Source organism: Astyanax mexicanus, unplaced genomic scaffold (assembly GCF_023375975.1).
Source record: "Astyanax mexicanus isolate ESR-SI-001 unplaced genomic scaffold, AstMex3_surface scaffold_31, whole genome shotgun sequence".
NCBI classification, from domain to species: Eukaryota; Metazoa; Chordata; class Actinopteri; order Characiformes; family Acestrorhamphidae; genus Astyanax; species Astyanax mexicanus.
In genome coordinates, this window is record NW_026040041.1 from 2,963,141 (window position 1) to 2,987,373 (window position 24,233).

The window sequence follows — 24,233 nt, forward strand, 5'->3', positions numbered from 1 at the left end:
AAAATATCGGAGGACAGTTAAGAGTAAGGAGGGGAGACCACAACGTAACAGAAAACCACGAAATAAGAAAACAAACAAAGGCCCCGCGCATGGGCACTGGCGTCGAGAAGCACATCACGACGGGTTGCACAATACGACAGAACCCTGCGTTACAGGGAGAGGCAACCCGGAAGCAGATCCACAGCGCCCTTCGACAGCGACCAAACCAGAGTCCGAACTCCACGCCGAGACAGCGACCGCCTGAAGGACCGGGACAGCCGGGGCTTATCTCCGACAGTGGGCTGGGGCGGCGGCGGGACAGAGCAGGAGGGGGAAGAGTAGCGGGCCGCCAGCCAACGGCGCGGCGCGTGGCAAGCAGAATGCGTCGTCCGTGCACAGCCGACCGGACGTGGGGAGCAGCAGCCGTCAGTAGGAGCGGGAGGCGTCCGACGACAAAGCGGCCAGCAGTAGGAGGTTAGCAACAGGAGGCCAACACGAGACGCCGGTCGGACACACCAGAAGCGAGAACGGGACATAAGCGAGAGAACTGCGGACAACGTCAGTAAGAACGACCATCAGCGTCTGAAAGGCAGCAAAGGTACTGAATGAGTGATCTTATTTAAAGGCAGAGGGAACAGCTGATTGGATAGGTAATTAGGTGACGTAGCATTGGAGTCTTTAGTAGAACTTTCGCTGCGCTTTCATTTCTGTGTTTTAGTGCACTGCTGAGTTAAACACACCATCAGCTCATGAAATAACATCAGTATTAAAACGCGGATCTCTGCATGGAGATCTGTGTGACTCTGGTCTGCAGAAGCTGAATTGTGGTGTTTTTACCGGAGATTGAGTCGCTCCACGCGGTTTACACGTTATCTTGTTTTTCGCGACGTCAAATGAGAAATATATCGCCTCTCCCCTCTCTGTCTCCCTGCTGAACGAGTTAACTTCCAGTCGAGCTCCGTAAGTATCGACAGGTTAATTCCCGGGTTTGTAACTGAGCGCGCGGCGCCACCTTCGCTAAAGTAGCAGTGATTGGATCTCTTCTTAACTGGTCCCTTCCTTTCACAGAACTAAATCAGTTCTGATTGGATTTCGTCCCTGCCAAATATTTTCGTCTCGTTTTTATTCGTTGACCAAAATGTCAGTTAATTTCGTCTCGTCGTGTGTGCGGAGCCGCTGTCTGCCCCTCCTCCCTGTGTGTGTGTGTGTGTGCAGCGAGACGGGAGGAGGGGCAGACAGTTCCCTGTCATATCAGAGCGATTTCACCGCAAAATGTTATTTGCGTTTTGTCAGTGTTGGATTGGAAGAGCAAAAATAGGAAAGTACCGCAATGTAACCCTTTTATTTTAGCAGAGTAACTGTAATCTGATTACCATTTACTGAAGCAGTAACTGTAACGGATTACAGTTACCTATAATTTGTAATCTGATTACGGAACGCCGTTACATGTAATCCGTTACTTCCCAACACTGTTGCTAGGTTACCTGTATGTGGTGGAGTAATACATGGAGAGCTTCAGTTACAGTGCATTACTGGCTGATAATGGCACTCATAGAACACCTCTCAGCCAATCACTATGTGATAGTTCTAACATAGGACTAGATTGCACAACCCCTTATTGATTGCACCCCTGAGATTTGAGGTGGTTTGATGCAGTAACCTGTAGGAGGATAAGAAATAAGGTGCTGTCTGTGTGACAATAGGGTTTGGAGCTTCATTGGAGTCATCAGGTGGGCACCCTCCTTCACTGGTGTTTCGATGACAAGCCCACTACACCTCCAGAGAGCTCATCGGCAACACCTGGCATCTCAGATGTGCCCCCCTCAGCTCTTAGCCCTCCTGCATCACAGGTGCTATTTTGGGGCCCAGGTGGCATCTTTCCTCTTTAACCAGAGCCACCGGCTTGCCTGCTCCGCTGTGCTCGAGAGGGCTCTGATGGTTTGGCGCTGAGTATGGCCTTGAATTCCCAGTTCCCCAAGAAGCCTGGTAGTCGTTTTTCCAACGAAGCCTCTGCAGCCAACTTCCACTGGACAAACCTTGGCTTTCCAGCCACGTTGCTCAGAATCAGCTGCCAGTACAGCGTACTTAGGGCTCTTTCTTTCGTAGGCCTCCTCAACAGAATCCTCCCAGGGCACAGTAAGCTCAATAATGTAAACCTTACGCAGTGATGTGGACCAGAGCACGAGGTCTGGTCTGAGACTCGTACTGGCAATCTCCACTGGAAAGCATAGCCTTTGGTTTAGGTCAGCCGCTAGCATAATAAGTGTTATTTGTCTTGTGCATTGGCAGGATCAAGAAGGGCAGGTTGGGCATTCGCCCTCCTTGGCGAAAAACACTACATATTTAATGTGTGCATTGGCATTGTACAATGTACTATCATGTGTTAAATGTGTAGATTTATGTACAATAGACATGGTAATTGATAAGATAATGATAATAATAATAATGTATTTTCTCACTGTTCTCAGAGTGTCCAAATGCCTTCATCTGCATGTTGAGGAGGTTGGTAAGATATTGCTGGTTGTTTCCCAGCTCAGCAGAGCCTCTTTCCCAGTCTTTCCCATTCATCTCCTTCAGCCAGTCCTGTTTAGCAGTTCTGACTCCGTCTGTACTGTTGTAGAAATCAATCTGTACATCGTCCAGCAGCATCAGAGCAGTGAACTCATAGATAGAATCAGTGTGTTTAAACTGGGAAGTGTGGAGGAAATAAAGAGTGTGTTTCTCTGTGGAAATCAAGGAAAACAATTATGTTAAAAAAATAAAGTACAATAAATACACCCACTGGCCACTATTAGGTGCACCTGCAACTGCACATGAGAATAATTGTTGAATCAGCCAATCACCCCCTGCCCCTAAAACCATACATCACCCAGTGCCCCTCCCAAACTACCCCTCCCTCTTTTTAGCATTGTTTTTAACCTGAGCTGAGGCTGGAGTCAAGGAAAAAATCTGGGAGTTTAGTTGACCTTACATTTTTAGGCATGCATTAATTTTCTGAGGTCATCTGGTACACCTCCCTGAAATACTTTGTACCACCAGCGGTTAATGTACCAGAATTTACATATGTTTGCGTATTAAAGACACATAAAATGAAATATACTGTAGTTTAACCTAAATAAAGAGACTCTAGGCCTAAACTCTACATGTAGAAAATCAGAAAAGCACAGGCAGGATAGCTGCTGAGATTGATTGTAATGCTTGAGATAACCAGCAGATGGGGATAAACTCATTTTTTAATAATTGCATTACTTTAATCAGCAACATTTATATAATGGACAATTCGTTTCCCACAACGTCTCCAAAGACAAAACGTTTACTAACTTTTTACACTGGATAAATATAAGCTGGGGGCTAATGAGCAAGATTTCTATTTTTTTCTAGTTTTCTATGTATTCCGTCAAAAAGAAGCATAAGATTTCTTTTATTTTGTGCTTGTATTGGTTGCACTGTAAAACATGAATTTAAAAAATTATTCTTAATTGTATTTCTTTTATAATTTTGCCTTAATTTCCTAGTCACTTCCATTTATCCCTTTTATAAAGCCCAGTTTAGGGGTTCTGGTGCTGTAAAAGTCAATATATCTGTGGAAATCAGGAAAATAAATAAATAATTTATGTAAAATAAATGTACAGTAAAAAATATATATTGTTCTTATGTAACATGTCTATTATATATTAATACATACATGTTTTTATACATAATTATTCATATCTATTTAGTCAACATCTTTTTTATATAATATAAAATATCTTTTTAAATTGCTGACACTGTTTTATCAGTAGCGCTAACATTGCTATATTAGGTTTTGAAAAACCTATCTAAATTAATGCCAGGGCAACTGATTAAAAATAAGATTATATCTTATCAAAATGTTCCTATTGTACAGTGCAAGCAGTGTAGGAACGAAATATATATATAAATATATATATTAGGGCTGTCCCTAACGATTATTTTTTAAACGATTATTCTAACGATTATTTTTTTTCGATTAGTCGACTAATCTATTCATTGAGAAACATATTTAAATAATTATTATTTTACGTTTTAAAGCAAACGATAAATTACTATATTTATATATAATAACAACAACAACACAAGCCTACTAAACCAAACCCCACACTTATAATCACTTACATGTACAACACGTTGTTTAGATCTATAACGCTAAAAATGGATAAGCTCCCATACACCACAACCGTGTGTTGCACTGTTTTCTGTGACCGCTAGATTTTGTGACCACGGGCAAGTAGTTCTCAGCAGACCGGTGCACTGGCCGATTCGAAACGTGTTCGTTTCTAATGTTTACCCCGACTGGCCAAAACGGTTCAGTTTAGGGCTGAGGGTAAGGTGTAGGTATAGAAAGCTTCCGTTTTGCCAATGAACGCTCATAACCGTGAGCACTGGTCACAAAATTCCGACGGTGACAGAAAACGGTGTAACACCGCAGCGCCGACGGCGCTAGCTAAAATAACTTAAGGCAGCTAGCTTAGCTAAACACCTGAACTTATGAATAATGCTACTGTTTCTGGAAACTGCGAAATGCCATGCACAAATATAAACCAAAAATGTATAATTTCTGCCTGTGGCAGGTTTAAAACCTTTGGTAGACAGCCACATAGTGCTCCTGGATGTTTGCGCTTCAAGTGCTCCTTTTGCACATATGGCAGAGGACCACACTGTTGCCCTTTTGCGTGAAATGCTCCCAAACTTTAGATGCCCGCTGGCGTTTTTTGTGTAGCTGGAGATTGCTCTCCGGAGTCCATGCTCTCTAGAGCTTAGATTCTCTGCCCGAACCAGACATGACCCGGGCTCCAGAAAATAGTCCGAGATGTAGGCGTCTGTTTTTTAATCATATTTTTATTAAAAAAAAAACGAAAATAATGAAAACTGAAAGTGAAACTAAACTAATTTATTTATAAGCGCTGTTTTCACTACCGCAGTTCTACAGCGGATTCAGCAGGGAGTCGGATTCGGCACAAGCGCGGCAGCACCCCGCGGTCCGCGGTGTCAGTTGTAAGCGCTCGCGCTAGCCGCAAAATACGGCAGAAAACACTGAGGGAGCTGTAGAATTATGTATGGGACTAGAATATGAACACGAGGAGATAAAAGAAAACCTTCACCTGTGAGTAGCTCTCACCAGAACATGCAAATCTCTCTCTCTCTGTGTGTGTGTGTGTCTCTCTCTCTCTCTCTCTCTCTCTCTCTCTCTCTCTCTTGCACGTGAACTCCTCCGTGTTTGACTTGCAGAACTGTGTTTAGCTGTTCTTAAAAATCATTTTAATTAAATAATAGTTCTATGCTTCTATGTTACCGTGTTAATTAACATAATTCTGATCATATTTCGCTCATTCAAACAGCCCGAAAACAGCCAGTTTATGGTTCAGGTCGGGTCGGGCTAGAGCAGAACGTGCACGGGCTCGGGCTGGGTCGGTTCGGAATTTTTGGGCCCGATCTAACCTCTAATGATCTCCACAGGCGCCGCCATGTTTACGACGCGCCGACGCACGTTATGCAAATCGATGTATTTTCGTAATCGATGACGTCGATTATGTCGACGCGTCGCCCCAGCCCTAATATATATACTTTCCTTGTTTATTTTAACAAAGAAAAAATATATAAATAATAATAGGACATGTTCAGTATTCTCTACTATACCAGGAAATTCTAAATTTTTCTACATGTAAAGTTCTGCATTTATTCCATCTGGGAAATTACAATTATTGCAAATGATTGTATAAATACACATTGAAAAAAATTGGATACTTCCTAGTCTAAAACTGGTCTTTTTCTCTTTAAAAAATAATGTTTTATTACCTGTATATATTTTGCTTTTTTATCTTATTCTGGTTACAGTATTATTTTGAGATTCTGCAGGAGAAAACCTACCTCCATAACTTGGGAGAAAAAACCCAAAAACCAGCAAAACCAAAACCTCAGACTCCATCAGCTCCACTGTCTCTCTGCTGATCTGCACTGGAGCAGGAACTGGTTTAACTGGTGCTGTTGGTCTGTACTGGCAACTGGAGATCCACTGATAAATCACTTTCAGTTTAAAGAAGATTTTAAAGACTGATGCACCAATCAGAAACTCCATCATCAGCCGTTACTAGGTAGATTATAACCTAGAAAAAGTGTGTGAACCCTTTGGGATTATTAGGGCTGGCCCGAATAGCGTTTTTTGAGCTCCGGATATTCGGCACTGATTCGAAGCGAATATTCGAATATTCGTTTTTAAAAAAAGAGGTAAAAAAAATAAATAAAAAAAAGCAAATCACGGCCCCTTTAATCCACTGAAAAATGTTCAATTTGCTCTGACCGACGAGACATATTCACCCCGGATTTTTGGTGTTTTTATCCCCCATATTTTTTCTGTGTTTTTAGCCCAGATTTCTTTGTGTTTTCATCCCGGAATTTCTGGTGCCCCACACCACGGCTTATCCGCTGCGTAAGCAGGCTAGGAGGCTGCTGCACGGTTTCTCCGCTGCGCAAGCCAGCCCAGTAAATTGCTGTTTGTGTTTTCACACTTAGGCTATTTGCTTAAAAAAACAAACAAAAAAAACGTTTGTTCAGGAAGTATTTTATATTCTTAAACATTGGTAATTATATTAGAGGACAGTCATTGTAAACTGTACTTGGTCTATTTCGGTTAAAGGATTGTGCAGGGCATATTACTGATTTTGTATTTTTGCACTTGGGCTATAAGCTCAATATTAAATATTTCGTTTGTTTAGAAATTATTTTATATTTTTAAACCATGTTAAATTATATTAGAGTAGAGGAAAGTCATTGTTAATGACGTTATTGTATTTGGTCTATTTCGGTTTAAGCATTGTGCAGGGCATAGCCGTATTACTGATTTTGTATTTTTGCACTTGGGCTATAAGCTCAATATTAAATATTTCGTTTGCTTAGAAATTATTTTATATTTTTAAACCATTTTAAATTATATTAGATAAGAGGAAATTCGTTCAGACATCATTTTTGTAGGCCAGGCTTTTGTAACCGATTTAGCCCCTACTGTTGCCACATTACCCCTTACGTTTTATTATATAAATCAGTTTCGTTTTTTGTATCATGTATAATAGAGGTCTGCGCGAGACTGATTTTTAAATCCACTCTTCCACGCTCCCGCGTTTCTGTCTCGTTACCGCTCCGCAAAAAAATTGCTTCTTTTAATCCCGCGCCCGCCCGCCACATAAACATTTCTGCCGCTCCCGCCCCACGTTCCTAATATAAATTAAATAAACTACATTTAATGCTTCAAATTTACTTATATATTTATTAAAACAGCAGCGCTGCACCATCGGTGTGTGCGTGTGTGTGTCGGTCCATCCTGCGCGTTGAGAGTTTTCTTTAGGTTTTTTTTTTTTTTACAATTATTACAGTTTTCTTAACTATTTATTAATTTGCTCCCGCATCGTCTGGATTAAACTCCCGCTCCAGCCAATAACAGTTCAGTTCTGTCCCGCGCGCAAGATATTCTGACGGGACCCGCGAGAACAGAAGTGGTTAGACTGAGGTGGAACTCTGGAAAGGAGAAAAAAAACGAATATCCGAATACCAAAATTAAAAACCGAATACCTACTCAACGAACGAATATCCGAATACCCGAATATTCGGGTCCAGCCCTAGGGATTATACTTGTATTTCTGCATAAATTGGTGATTAAATGTGTTCTGATCTTCATCTACATCACAACAATAGACAAACACAGTCTGCTTTAACAACACCTCATCCCAACTGTGAAACATGGTCCAACAGCAGCAAAGTCTGAGTTTAGGCGAATGTCATTTAGAACTTTTACTAGAGCAGTTTCTCTGTGCTGTGATTTGGTCGAAATCCTGACTGGAATTTATCAAGGCAGTAACTCGAGGTTAGAAACACTTTTTCATTAACTTTGCCTATAAAAGGGAGGTTAGATACAGGTCTATAATTGTTCAAAACAGCAGGATCTAATGGCTTAACAACTGCAGATTTCAGTCAGTCTTGAAAAATTAGCTGAGGATAATGAGCCATTTACTATTTGCAGAAGATCTGTTTTAGACACTCTAACACATCTTTAAGGAGTTTTGCTGGTAGGGGATCGAGGTTTTAAGATTTTAGGTCTAGCACTGTTTTATCAAGAGTCTCGTCAGTGATGGGGCTGAAATGAGGCAACGTCATCGTAATCTCTGTCCTGAGTTTTGAGGAGTTTTTAGTTTATTTGCTGGGATTGAGGTTGTTATAGTCTGTCTGATTTCTGTTATTTTGTCTCTAAAATAGGCAGCAAATTCATGGCACTTTCAATTCATTGCCTGACTTGGAGGCTTTGTCTGTATGAATCATAGTGAATCTGGAGGTCAGATTTCCTCCATGTATGTTCTGCTTTTCTGCATTGCCTTTTTTTAGCTTTTAAAACAGAAGTATTTTCCAGGAAGATGTTTGTTTATGAGAAGTTATTTTATTTTTCTCTGGTGCAAGCGTATCAATAGTGTTTATAATTCTGGCATTAAGGTTATCTAGGAGAATATTAACAGACTTAATTCCAGCAATCGATTCAGTAGACATGGCCTTCATAAACTCATCTCTGACGTTATCATTTAGGCGCCTCTTTTATCAAATATAATGCAGAATTGATCAGAGAGGGAAAGATATTTGACAATGACAGGGCTTCTGGTGAGTTTCTTGCTAATAATTTCAAAGTGTGTCCTCGGTTGTGAGTGAGCTTATTTACATGCTGTGAGAATCTAAAAGTGTCAAGTATTGCTAGAAATGTGTGTATGTTAAAATCCCCAGGGATTAAAAAGCTGTTAAAATCTGTAGAGATTTTACTAAGAAGTTCAGAAAAGTCATCAATAAAAGTATTGCCAAGTATTTTGGGGGTCTGTAAACGGTTAATAGAAGTACAGGTGCATCTCAAAAAATTAGTATATCATTGAAAAGTTACTTAATTTGAGTAATTCAGTTGAAAATGTGAAACTCATATTATAGATGCAGAGATATTCAAATGAGGAAAACTCCCCAAGTGTAACCTGTTTGCACTGAAGTATATTTTTAAAGAGAGTAGGTCTTAAAGCTCTAGCAGCCGGTGAAAACGATGACTGGACGAGGTGCACTGGGTGACAGGTTGTAGAGAACGCTTTTTGTGTGGGACTTCCTCCTGATTTGTGATGGAGTATGACAGCTTAGTTCCAACACAAACAAGTTCATTCAGCTTCTCTGAAAAGCCCAGATGGGGGGAGGGTGAGAAAAGGAGGAGGAGTTAGAATTCAACTCTGTGTAGAAATCATTCATAGAGCCAGTTTTCCTGATTTCTTGATGGCTATTTTCCTCACATGTTGTCATATTTAGAAGCTGGCTAGTGTCTTGACTGGTGGACTGTCACTAGACGGGAATGAAGTGTCTAGTTCATCCAGGATGAGGAAAGATGTCTGTGTGTCTCCTTTAGTAGAAGAAGCTGGCTGATGATAGATGGCAAAGAGAAGATTTTCTCTCAGTGTAACGAAGAGAAGGAGGCAGGATGCAAATGCAAGTCTTCTTTATTATCCATATTTAAACTACAAAGAAAAGAACACTAGGGAGTAATATAAAGAAAAGGTAACTAACACAAAACACTATGAACTATGATAAACTAAAAGACTGAAACAAACAAGCAAAAATAACAAATAAAGAAACAAACTACATAAAGCAAACATGGAACATTTAAGACAAAAAAAAATAGCAGGTCTAAGGCTAAACAAAACAGATTAACAAGTTCCGGACATGGCCAAACAAAAAGCACGACACAGAACAAAGGAGCACATGGGGTATATATACACAGGCATGCACAAGGGACACCTGTGGAATTAACAAGGGGGTGGGGTTACAAATGAGACAGGAGGTGACAACACTAATGGCTAGGGCAGGGCTAGGGTGGAGCTAGGGCAGAGACAGGGACCAAAACACAACAGAAGCACATGGCTGGGAACACATGACAGGAGCACAAGGGACCAAATGAGGGGAAAAACACAGGACAGATACAGGCTAAGGTGCGACACTCAGCACCTTTGCCCTGCGTCTGTTTAGGTGCGTTCCATCACGGGAAAAACGATTCAGAATTTCAGAGGTTTCTTGCTGAATGTCATTTGACCCTATATGAATAATGATGTGATTTGCTGACTGGCGGTTGGCTATGATGCTTCAGAGCTTTCCTTTGATGTCTGCAACTGTAGCACTTGGGAGACAGCATGTAGCAATGTTCCGATTGTCTACATATGATAGATAGATAGATAGATAGATAGATAGATAGATAGATAGATAGATAGATAGATAGATAGATAGATAGATAGATAGATAGATAGATAGATACTTTATTGATCCTGATGGAAATTTAGGTTTAGAAGAGGTACAAATCTGTGTTTTAGGTACAGTGTTAGCTTAGCATTAGCCCACTTTGCATTAGCATTGCTGTATTTAGCAATGTTAACAGGAGTTGACGCTACTAATGCTAGTTCTAAGCTAGCACTCTGTTTGAATTTGAGCTTTTCTCCTTTTGTGCACCCCTGAAGTGTCTTCAAATGGACTGCCTTGGAGGCATTAGCTGAATGTGTTCTGCTAGCGGGAGTGGAGGATGACACTACAGAGCTGTATGTAGCATGAATTTTAGTTCCCACATGAATCCACTGCTGATTTTGCTAATTTCTTTCAGCTGTACATTTGGGGGTCCGTCTACAAATTCCGCTGATTCGGCTCTGTGTTTCTCCACTGCCCGCTGCTTTAATAAGCCCTCTGTCCGCTGCCCGAACTCCCACACTCTGATAGTCCTTGAGCAGCGAAGAAACGCCAGTTCCTGAAATCCAACAGTAAGGTCTGAAAACTTGTTTCCAATACAGTCATCTTTTGTAGGAGACTGTAGCAGTTCTGATAGCACATGTGCTCTAAATTCAGAAGACGCATTTTGTAGATTTGTTGATTTCCTCATTGGTAGCCACCAGTTGATCCCTGTGTCTGTAGCTCTATTGTAAAAACTACCAAAAATATCTGTAAAAGGTACTATAAAAAGGCTGTTTAGTGATCATGCCTTATCTGTATAATGAGTTTATAGAAAAAAAGCTCTGATATACTCTGAAAATAAAGAAAACTATGGAAGAAAAAGAGCTAAGCGAGGAGATGTGCAAAGAAGCGTAAAAGGATAAAAGGAAAAAAAAAGGAAAAAAAGAAGGCCCTAAAAAAGTAAAAAAAAAAAAGTGTCAGGTGGGAAAATGGAGGGAAAACAACATGGTGTGTTCAAACCATGGAGAGCTGGGGATTGTGGGACTTGACTGGGTTTTTTTTGTGCCCAGATCCACCAGCTATTTGCAGTAAAGTAATAATAATATAGCAGGAAACATATTATTATTTATTATTATTAAGTGTGGTGTGTAGTGTTCAGTAAAATTAGGATTTGTAGTGAAAAGCCATATTCTGAATCTTATTGAATTGCACATGATTTTCTGGAATTGTAGAACTAAATATATTTTCTATTCCCAGACTGAATGTAAAGCTCTTTATTTTGCTGCCATTATTTCTTCTCTTTTCTATTTAATATAAGTTATTTCTATTGTTTAGGTTTGAACCAGCAGGTGGAGTATGTGGGCTAATGACTCACAAACAGCGCCAAACTGTTTCAGCTTAAATTCTACATTGTTATAGCATTATTAGATCTCTCACTACATCTGTATTGTTTATATGATGAATATATTCAATTAATAAATCATTTGTAAACATCATTGATTTAAAGTTCATGAAAAAGAGACACTAAACGTGCTCATTTTAGTTTATATTTTACTTTTTACCCCAAAAAATAATACATAAAAATAAAGTAAAAAGGCGGACCTGCATATTTACAGACTTACATATTCCACTACTCACAAAAAGCAATAATGACATTTGTATTGTATTCACTTACTGTTTAACACTCAGCTATTCAGCAAACTGCACCTAGAGAGTTAATAACTCAAGCTTCGCTTCATTCAGCCTCACCTTCGGCTCCACCCACGCTCAGCTCTTTTTTTTTAAGCACAGGTAAACTCTTTCTTAGCTTCCATTCATATAGATCAACTCTCCAACAGCGGCGTTTAATGAAGAATGGCGTGGTTTCCACTCTGGATCATTAGTCTCCTGTTTTTTGGATGTATCGGGTTTAGTGAAGAAATGAATGAAGGTGAGAAGATTCTGATCATAAACTACAGCGCTGCTGTACTTTAACACACAATTTAACAATTTACCTCTACTTTATAGATTATTTAAGATGCCTCTACTCATAAAATAGAAATGGACTGTTATATATCAGAACTGTAATAATAATTTGTAGTATTGTATTAAAAATATATGTTTTTGTAACTTTATTGAAGCACCTACTGATTTTATAAAAATGTTTAATCTTTATGGGTAGAAGTTTATCACTAAGGCATAAAATAATTCCAGGGGCCTCATGTAAAGTTATGTACCATAATATCCAGGTGCTGCTACATTTTTTTCACATGCTTTGACCACTGTGGCGTATAAAAGGTTGTGTCCAAATATATGTTTTGTTTAACCTGTTTTCAGTAGAGATAAGTGTGTAGATGATACAGGGCTCGCCCGGACAGCAAAGTATCTGCAGCTACTGGACCAATCAGCGTGAATCGTGCATTTAAAAAGGCGCCAAACATAGTGGAAAACTTGAAATAATTAGATCTTTAGTCTTTAGTGTGTGTGTAATGTAGAATGGAGGTAGTGCAGTTGAACAATAGACAGTGAACACCAGTTGATGTGCATAAAGTGAGGATAACAATTAAAGCCAGGTGGATTCTGTGTGATTTTTTAAGGTCACACTGCGCTGACATGCTGCAACAAATGCTCTCACACTGCACCTGAAACACAGCCTGTAGGCAGAACCTGATTACATAACCCTTTCTTTTACAGTTCCCTTTTTTTAAGTTGCAGGTCTTTCCCAGATGAGTCTGAGCTACAAACATGATAAGAACCAACACAGTCTCCTTACACTAAAGAAAGCAGAGCTTATTCCTCTAGTTTTACTGAGTTCTTACCGTGTAAATATACCAGCTGATAAGACTTAAAAACACACAATTTCTCACAATGGTTCGATTATTTTACTCCACTTGTTATACAGTATATTCACTCCAAACAACCTGTCCAATACAAACACACACACTCACACATAGGCCTGTCACAATAATAGCAATATCGATTTATCATACAATAAGTAAACATGACCATAATAATTCATGAGAATCGTGATATCGTCTATTGTGATTATTTGTATGTTTGTATACATATATAACAGTGAACAGTATTGTAGCCATTCATGCCTTAATAACTGTGACTCCATAACATACACACACAGTGTGGACCAAAGTACGTGAAGAAATCAGTATAGAATTCCCAAAATAATTATAATAAATGATTAATTTAAATTGTGTTGTCTTTAAAAAGTATATAATTGCTTTTTTATGCTATTCTGTTATCATTATGTCAGTGGTATTTAATAGTCTTAAAATAAAAGAAAATATTGTGTATTGCAATAATTTCTGGGACAATATATCATCCACAAAAAAATCTTATCGTGACAGGCCTACTCACACACAGAGGTCTTAAGTCTCTCGGAAGTTGTGGGAAGCTACCGCATATGGATAACTGCTCCCTGATACCCGCAGATCATATAAACCCCCCTGAATAAAGTACGAGCCACAGGCGACACATTTTTTTCCCCAATCGTCTGAGGCAAAGAGAAAGAAGAAGAACCGGCTCTCCGATTTGCATCTCCAAAACCCAGCAATAGTTAAGAATGTTTTAATAGAAATCAAATAAAAGCCAGCATTAAAGATACAGGAGATAAAACATTATTTTTCAGTGGAAGTCAATGTTAAAATATTTTTGGACCATTTCTATTGGTCAATTCATTATGAAATTCTGATATAACTGCTAGTTTCACAAAATTACTGAAGATGGAATTGCACAATTGAGAAGTTTCTACATACGTTTCTTACAAGCTTTCAGGTGCAGTATAAGTCTTAACTAATGTTTTTTTCTGATTCCCACAGGTAAACACTCCCTGTATTATCAGTACATCATGCACCCCCAGACCTCTAAGAACGGCCTCTTTTACTGCACCGCGGAGACGCTACTGGACGGCAAACAGCTAATTTCCTACAGCAGCACAGACGAAACTAAAGCTCCAAAACCGAACGGGCTGAAGAATATTCCAGAGTCTGTCTGGAAAGGAGGCTATGATGAGATGACTGAGGACCATTTAGAATTAAACAACTTCTTTCACCAACACATAAAGCCCCTCGAACACAACGAGTCACGTAAGATCTTCTCTTCTATTTTAAGAGGTTGTAGAAATATTACTGTAGGTGAAGTAGTTTATACAGTAACCCAGATAGACAACAGTTGGTGCAGAACCCTGTCAGTAACTCACATCAGATATATGCAGTACAGGCTTTCTGATAATTAGGGATTAACTGCTAAAAGCTCTGTAAACTTGAGGTAACAACCTAGACAGACGCCAACAGTCAGACGCGTTCATCGCTATCTCGGTAACACAGGCGCCGTGCCGAGCCGAGCGTACACCCCCACTTATTACACACACATGAACACACAGCAGCACAAACCCAACTTTTACATCAACAATAAACAGAATAGTAAATAAAATAACATTGCTGTTCCCGTAAATGAGCTGCTGGAGCTCCTTCACAGCGTCAACCAGCAGCTCAGTCTCCTCTGCTGAGAAGAGTTTGTTGAACACGTCCAGGTAGCTGCACCGTTACAATAGCAATCCACCAAAGTCGGTGATGCTTCCAACCACTGACGTGGATGGAGAGGTGAGCAGTCATATGTGAGCAGTGTGAACAGGAGGGGGCTCAGCACACAGCCCTGAGGGGAGCCAGTGCTGAGGATTATGGAGGGGGAGGAGATGTTGTGGATCCTCACAGACTGCGGCCTGTTGGTCAGGAAGTCTAGAGCATCCGAACGTAGGAATCCTTCTGCTCCAGGTGGGTGAGGGCAGTGTGGACCTCCGAAGGGATAGCATCCTCTGTGGATCGGTTCTTCCTGTATGCAGCAATTTTACTGTAATACCTTGCACTAGTCATGCAATATTTCAAATACATTATCTATGAATATAATGCTCTGGAACAAAATAACAGAACACTTCAAAATGATCAGTTTCTCTGATTTTGCTATTTATAGGTTTATGTTTGAGTAAAATGAACATTGTTGTTTTATTCTATAAACTACAGACAACATTTCTCCCAAATTCCAAATAAAAATATTCTCATTTAGAGCATTTATTTACAGAAAATGAGAAATGGCTGAAATAACAAAAAAGATGCAGAGCTTTCAGACCTCAAATAATGCAAAGAAAACAAGTTCATATTCATAAAGTTTTAAGAGTTCAGAAATCAATATTTGATGGAATAACCCTGGTTTTTAATCACAGTTTTTTTCATGCATCTTGATACGTTCTCCACAAATCTTTCATACTGCTTTTGGGCAAGGCCCAAGCTAGAAAAAAGAAAAAAGATATGCATAAGAATTTGAGCAAAGAGGACTGGAGTTAGATCATCTTCTCTGATGAATCCAGTTTTCCGCTTTGCTCAACACCTGAACATCAAATGTTTAGATGGAGACCTGCAGAGGTGTACCTGCAGCCACTGTGAAATGTGGTGGAGGTAGGGTGATGATCTGGAGCTACATCAATTAATGTGTGGATTAAGGACCACCAGATCAAGACCCTGTCATGGCCAGCACAATCTCCAGCCCTGAACCACATTGAAAAGTGTGAATTTTTGCACCAGGAGTGACATAAGGTCACCCAAAAGCAGTGGGTAAGACTGGTGGAGAGCATGCCAAGACACATGAAAGCTGTGATTAAAAACATGGGTTGTTCTACCAATTAGCGATTCTGAAATATTCCTTGGATAAAACTTTAGTATTGTTCTTGCTTCTAAATTAATATAAACTTGATTTCTTTGCATTATTTGAGGTCTGACAGCTCTGCATTTTTTGTTATTTCAGCCATTTCTCATTTTCTGTAAATAAATGCTCTAAATGAGAATATTTTTATTTGGAATTTGGGAGAAATGTTGTTCGTAGCTATTCTAATTAAACAATGTTAATGTAACTCAAACATAAACCTATAAATAGCAAAATCAGAGAATGTGGTCTCTTATTTTTTTTCCAGAGCTGTATAATCTCTGAATTGTGCCAATACTGTTGTTGCTATTTATATAGAGACAGTGGATTGTTAAGAGTTATCAGTGTACCAGTATAAGGTGTGAAATCAGTCTTCTTCTGTTTTATAGTGTTGTAGAAAAGAAAATGTGAGGTGGGCTAGCCCCCACCTCTCGTCCGGGGTACAACTCCCCTGCGTGTTCGTTTGATAGAGAGAGTCAGACAGATGGAGTGAAGTTGAAAGCAAACCAAGTATTTATTACAAAGTACTGAATATTCAGGAGAACCCACACATGAAAGACCGTCTAACAGCCGTCCCAGCATAAGTTCTGACCCCCCTCTGATCTGACTCCATGTTTTATACCCCAAATGACGTGAAACCTGCTGATGAGGCGTTACTAAAATCATCTCATGTTAGCATGCGTAATTTCACGTGTTAGTACTCAAGTTTCACGTGTCTGACTGGACCACTAGTGTTTGACCTTGACTGTGTTCTTCCAGGATGGAACCTCATGGCACTATCTGTGTGTGTGCGTCACCCCCCGCTTTGAAGCCGAGGTTTTTTAGGGAGGCACTCACTCACCAAAAGGCTGCTTTGATCTAATAGCCTTTTTTGTAGCAATTTAGCCCCGTACCAGTCGAATTGATGACCGTTAGTTAGGGTCATGCAGTAAACAAAATACTTCAAGCCTGAGCTACATCTCATATGTTATATGTTAATGTGTTAGTAAATGTATCATGTGGGTTAATTTGTCATATAATAAAGTCTGTGTTAGTCACATGCCTGATCAAACAATGTTTTACTATATATGTAAAGAATATATTGTGATTATTGGTTAATCTTTTATATAATTGCGTGTAAAATACACTGTGAGTAAAAATGATCAAATATAATGTGAGTCTTGGTTAATGCATATACAATACAAGGTTTCACACAATAATTATGTAATTATAGATACTAAGATAAGTAATCATTATTGAAAGATATTTGTCAATACACTCAAGGTAAAATAAACAGTTACTCTTTAATTCTCCCTTTTGACGTATCAACCAGATACGTCAACACATCATAACTCCTCCAAATATGTATTTACATATGTTCAACACTTGATAAACAGATGTGTGAACATTTAGCTAATGGTGGGAGCGAAAACCTGTTCCGGCAGCCTTCCAACAAATTCTCCCACGGTCCCTCTGCCACCAGGCGACCAATGAGTCGAACTCTATCAAAGGAGGAAGTGACATCATTGCCTTAAAGTCATCCCCAAGACTGGTTGGTTTCCAGCATTTCCTCTTGCTCTTCCTCACACTCCAGTATAGGCCGATCCCCCCCATTATGGTCTATTGTGTTTGTTTGTGGCCTCGTCGGTGTCGATGGTCGGTTCATCTGTAACTCTAACTTTGATCCATCCCACAGGGTCGTTACCATTTACAGTTGTGGTCAAAAGTTTACATACACTTGTAAAAAAACATAATGTTATGGCTGTCTTGAGTTTTCAATAAGTTCTACAACTCTTATTTTTCTGTGATAGAGTGATCGGAACACATACATGTTTGTCACAAAAAACAGTCATAAAATTTGGTTCTTTCATAAATTTATTATGGGTCTGCTGAAAATGTCACCAAATCTGCTGGGTCAAAAATATACATACAGCAACATTAGTATTTGGTTACATGTCCCTTGGCCATTTTCACGGCAACTAGGCGCTTTTGGTAGCCATCCACAAGCTCCTGGCAAGCTTCAGGTCGAATGTTTGACCACTCTTCTTGACAGAATTGGTGCAGTTCAGCTAAATGTGATGGTTTTCTTGCATGAACCCGTTTCTTTAGCACTGTCCACATGTTCTCAATGGGGTTTAAGTCAGGACTTTGGGAAGGCCATTCTAAAACCTTAATTCTAGCCTGGTTTAGCCATTCCTTTACCACTTTTGATGTGTGTTTTGGGTCATTGTCTTGTTGGAACACCCAACTGCGCCCAAGACCCAACCTTCGGGCTGATGGTTTTAAGTTTTCCTGCAGAATTTGGAGGTAATCCTCCTTCTTCATTATCCCATTTACTTTCTGCAAAGAACCAGTTCCACTGGCAGCAAAACATCCCCAGAGCATAATACTACCACCACCATGCTTGACAGTAGGCATGGTGTTCCTGGGATTAAAGGCCTCACCTTTTCTCCTCCAAACATATTGCTGGGTGTTGTGGCCAAACAGCTCAATTTTTGTTTCGTCTGACCAGAGAACTTTCCTCCAGAAGGTTTTATCTTTGTCCATGTGATCAGCAGCAAACTTCAGCCGAGTCTTAAGGTGCCTTTTCTGGAGCAAGGGCTTCTTTCTTGCACGGCAGCCTCTCAGTCCATGGCGATGTAAAACACGCTTGACTGTGGAGACTGACACCTGTGTTCCATCAGCTTCCAAATCCTTGCAGACCTGCTTCTTGGTGATTCTTGGTTGACTCTTGACCATCCTGACCAATCTCCTCTCGGCAGCATGTGATAGCTTGCGTTTTCTTCCTGATCGTGGCAGTGACACAACTGTTCCATGCACTTAATACTTGCGTATAATTGTCTGCACAGTTGCTCTTGGGACCTGTAGCTGCTTTGAAATGGCTCCAAGTGACTTCCCTGACTTGTTCAAGTCAATAATTCGCTTTTTCAGATCCACACTGAGTTCCTTTGACTTTCCCATTGTAGCTTTTGTAGCTGAGTCTAATCACTGGGTCAAATGAGCCCTATTTAAATGGGCTCATGAGAAGTCAACAGCTGTAGTCAATCAGAATCACTTACAAGAAGTGAAGAGGCCATGACATGAAGCTAATTTGATTGACACAACTCGCTACATCACCAAAATTGACAAATTTTGTTGCTGTATGTATATTTTTGACCCAGCAGATTTGGTGACATTTTCAGCAGACCCATAATAAATTTATGAAAGAACCAAATTTTATGACTGTTTTTTGTGACAAACATGTATGTGTTCCGATCACTCTATCACAGAAAAATAAGAGTTGTAGAACTTATTGAAAACTCAAGACAGCCATAACATTATGTTTTTTTACAAGTGTATGTAAACTTTTGACCACAACTGTACATCCACCCCGACCCCTATGAAAAATGCCGAAGATTTGTCCCCATTAGGATCGGATTGCCACTCTAATGCAATGGTTATTAGATTATTTATCGCACCATTATCCCTTTGTATGTTAAGTTTATTTCATTTCTCCCGCTCACGAGTCGCCCAGCGTTCGCTTGGATCCCAATTGACATGTGTCGACCTAATTACGTGTTCCCACTTGTTACAAGGTCTGGCTTTATAAGCTGCTTGGTCGGTGTTATGAGTGATTCTCATGAAGCTGCAGGGAACATGTACATGACAATTTTTTAAAATCAGTACTTAATTCACAAAAACTCCGATATTGTGTGTAAAGCAAATAGGTAGTACTATATGGATCAATTGTTTTCATCATCATATAAAATTATTTTTATATAAATTAAATAAAAAATATATGGAAATTCTCATTACCGTTATGTGTCCGTACCCCTTCTTTCTAATTTTAAGTTAAACCATATTAAAAGTATTAAGCATATCGAATCAATAAAATAGATTAAAGTCATTTAAAATAGCAACATTTATACATAATATAAATATTTTTTGTGTTGAACAAAAAAATGTACTTTTAAACAAAATAACTGTGTCCGAACAATTTTTTCTCATTACCGTTTCATGATTTTACCCCCCTAAAAAGGGGAGTTGTACCCCGGACGAGAGGTGGGGGCTAGCCCACCTTTCATTTTCTTTTCTACAACAATAGTCAGCTCATTATTTGCAGATGTAAAGGGCAGGGTTCAGATTGAGTTTGTTTGAGGATGGGTGAAGTATGTTGACGTATATTAAAATAAGGTTAAAACTGTGCGCTAGTGCATGTGGTATTGTACGATAGGCACCTGCTTGAAAGCCAAACTGATTATCATAATAAGTTCTTAGGAAAAGCATCCAGACAAGGCATGATACAGAGTAGGAGATGCTTCATGCTACAAGAGCCAGCATGCCCAACACTTAACTGAATAGTCTGCAGGAATGTGTTTGGATCACGTGTTTAGATTTATTACACCGTCATTTTCCCAGAACCCTGTTCTGAAAGCTAGAAATAGTCATGCTTCATTTAACAATCCTCTGTTTTAGCAGGACTTCTTCATATTTCCTATTTGTTCTGTCAATCTCTAAAACTACTCAGATCAATACACTGTAACTTTAAGTACATTAATGCAAATACACAAAACGAAAAAGAGAAGTACCAGCTTGAGTATTATACATCCTCTGTATAATCAAGAAATAATACCTAATGAGTGCCATCTACACTGGCGTGAAAAGGTATTTGCCCCTTACAGATTTCCTTTGTTTTGCATTTTTGTCATACTTACTCAAACTCTGTGTGAAATGAGTGTTTGCCCCCCTCCCACCCAAGCTACATGCTCCTCCATCAGCAGTGATGCCCCTCCTGAGAGCTACTGAATGACGTCTGGCCAGAAACCCAGATCTGGTAAAAGCCTACAATGAGGAGATACACAAGCTAGAAGAAGCTAGGTACATAGTGAAGATCAGTAATAAAGAGGCCAACCAGTCTGTGAAGTGCATATATGTGTATTTGCAATAAATACATTTACTGTTGTTAGATATGCGTGAAATGTCTGAATTATATACAAATATGACAAAAACTGATCAGTTATTACCTAATATATAAATCATAATATAACAGATTTGGTTGTTATTATTATTATTATTATTATTATTATTATTATTACTGCATTCATTCACGGTAATTCACTGCATTCATTCACTGTAATTCACTGCATTCATTCACTGTAATTCACTGCATTCATTCACTGTAATTCACTGCATTCATTCACTGTAATTCACTGCATTCATTCCCTGACATTCGTTGACATTCATTGTCACACCAGATAGGAGGAGTGTCTGATATTTAGCTAATGTGCTAAAAGCAAGTCTTTAAGGGTTAATCTGTTGGTATCTCACCCCAGAAGTGTAGCTGCTTTAGCTTTATTTATCAGTGCAATAATCTGCTCAAGAGAGACAATGTCATAATAGAATAACAGCCATTGTTTCCAGAGTCGTGTTTTGGGATTAAACCAATTAAATATACCAGCCTTTTAGCTGCTGTTAAGCCAGCAAAGATAAAGTGAAGGTAAAATAACCATTATCTCTTAATAATCACAGACATGGATTTTTATCAATATGAATTACAAGCATATAAAAATTGTAAATAAGATACAGTCCCAGAATTTAGAAATCACACTGCAATCCCACAACATGTGTAGGAATGTGTACAGACAGAATCAGTGTTACAGACACACAGTAAGGCATGAGAACTACAACTATGTTGTATCTTAAGTATGGAGTGGAATAAACCCTGTATATATATATTTACAGGTATACTATATATATTTATAGATTATTTGGGGTAGCAGTCAGATTAGGCCATATCTCATCCCACATAGGCTGGAATGTAAGATGTTTCAGTTCTTTTTCATATTTGAAGGTCATTTAAGGAACAGTAGGATCTATCTAATATAGTTTTATAAATTCTTCTTACTAGCCATTGTTTACAATTTTGGTGATTAAACCATTCAGTGTTGGACTTCAGTAGATAGGATATTCCCAGGGAACTTTGTACACCTTCATGGCACGTCTGGGTCTGAGATATAGACCACTTGAGTTCTGCATCATTCTGTAACCCTTATGCCCATATTTGCGGTTCTGTGTGTTTTTTTTTATGAGAAAAATGAATAGGGTTTTCAAAAACTGGCCTCTATCACATTCTGTGGTAAATAAATCACAATGAACTTACAAATATTGCATATAGCAATTACATGAAGTACCATTCAAAAGTTTGGACACATTAATTCTATTTTTTTCTACATTTGTTGCAGATTAATATTAAAGCCATCAAATCTATGGCATATGAATTTACACAGTTATGCAGAAAACAAAACTGTCAAATAGTCAACAAACATGTCTTATAAAGTAGATGGTTTTGCTTTGATGCCAGTGTTGCCTACTAACAATGCTTTCTTAGATAGCTTGGAACCTATAATGTTTTTAAGGATGTGTTGGGGATAGAGTTTTTTTAATAGTCTATAAAACAAAAGTAATCTAGGCCCCAAAAGAACAGTGCTTAAGCATGTTTTGTCAAAAAATGGTGTATCATGTAATTTTGTTTTTGTGATTAAAGAAAACTGGTTTTAAAATAAACACAGCTGTTAACTTTGTTTGCTTATTTGATTATTTTAGTCAAAATAAAAAAAAGTGTCAAAGAAGATCTCAAAAATACCGGGCTAACAGTACATCCTGTATAGCTGCATTTTCATTTCAGTTTTGTTTAACCATTTGATGATGTCATAATGAGGGCCAATACACCTGTAATGAGTGGAAATAAAAGTAAATTAGAATTTGTAAAAATATATAAAAAGAAAATAGTAAGATTTACTGAAAACTGCACAGGGAATTTGGCAGTGTTAAATCCACACTTATTAGTGTTAAACTTTACACTCTCAGTGTTGATTTAACACTGCCAAATGTCCTGTGTGGTTGGCAAGAATTTCCAAATGTCACTCTTATAGATTCACCTATATCCTGCCAAATTAAGACTGGCTGCACCTTTAAAATAGCAATCCCAAAGTCACAGCGCACCTGACTCTTAAAGGGAATGATGAGCAAGAGACACTCTGATTGGTTTATTTTACATTACGCCAAAAATGATCCACACTCATGTTTAATTAAAAGAATTAGTAGATGCATTTTACGCGTTTCAAGCCGAGCAAGGTGTACTTTTCCCATCATTATGATAGTAAAGACACACCCTAAATCAAATAGAAGATGTGTAGATGTGCCTGTGGTTGGATTTTTAAGTGTGAGATGAATTCTACCTGTCTGTTCTTCTATTTCAGGCGGTCATGTTCTTCAGTGGCTACATGGCTGTGAGTTTGAGTTTGAAAACGGCTCTGTGATTAATGTAAAATGCATTGATACATATGCCTACGATGGAGAAGATTTGATTGGCTTTAACCATTCCTCGAAGAAGTGGTCTGCTGCAAAGCAGGCCAAGGAGTTGGAGAAGAAGTGGAACACAGAACATGGCCAGAACATGGCCATTGGGAGATGGAAGCGGTGTGAAATTTTGCTGAAGACATATTTGTCCTACACTGGCATTGAAAAAGGTGAGTATATGGATGCTTGCATTATTATTATTATTATTCGGGATCACTCACTGTAGCTCTATAGATTAAAAGGACACATTTTTAACTTTAAGGACCATTCCACAGAATTAGTTTTATATCTGTCACCTGAAATTACATGTATAAATGTGAACACAAAAGAACTTTGCGGCACGGTGGCGCAGTGGGTAGCACAGCCGACTCACAGCAAGAGGGTTCGATTCCCGGCTGAGGTGACCCGGGTCTTTCCGTGTGGAGTTTGCACGTTTCCCGCCGTGTCTGGGTCTGTTTCCTCCTGCAGTCCAAAGACGGCATGTTCAGCTAATTGGATGTTGGTTAAATTGCCCCTAGGTGTGAACACAGGAAAGATAGTAGGCAAATCATTTTTAAAGAAATCTTGACAACTGTCAACAGCGGCTAATCTATGCAAATGTATGGTTATACATTTGCATAGGGTAACACTTTATAATACTGTTCCATAGTTAATAGGTAACTAAGCAGTAACTAAGCAGTAACTAATTAATAGTGCTGCATTAACACCTAAATATTTTCTATTAACTACCAGGGAGTACTGAATAATTACTCAGTAGATAGTACTGAACTAATGATTATAGTAGTTCACTATTAACTCCACAATAATTACTGAGACTTACATATCTCACAGAGAACTACTTACTAATTATGTCTCCTTTATAATAACTATTCATTAATTACTGCTCAAATCAACATTAATTACTGAAAACCCTTACATGCCACCAGGGGAACTATAGATCTAAATCAGTCTACACAAACAATTATTCTATCAGTGGTGATATTAAAGGCATATTTGAAGCCAGTGACACCATTTGTAGT

The 24,233-nt window shown here is 38.9% G+C and overlaps 1 protein-coding gene across 1 annotated transcript in view; it reads left to right on the forward strand.

Moving 5' to 3' along the window:
• The first annotated feature begins 12,110 nt into the window (after nucleotides 1-12,110).
• LOC111188240 (zinc-alpha-2-glycoprotein-like) overlaps nucleotides 12,111-24,233 on the forward strand; it is a 54,840-nt gene continuing 42,717 nt past the window's right edge. Inside the window, exon 1 of the mRNA XM_049472718.1 lies at nucleotides 12,111-12,139. Coding sequence (XP_049328675.1) covers nucleotides 12,130-12,139 — 10 coding nt within the window. The 5' untranslated portion in view covers nucleotides 12,111-12,129. The remainder of the gene's footprint in view (nucleotides 12,140-24,233) is intronic.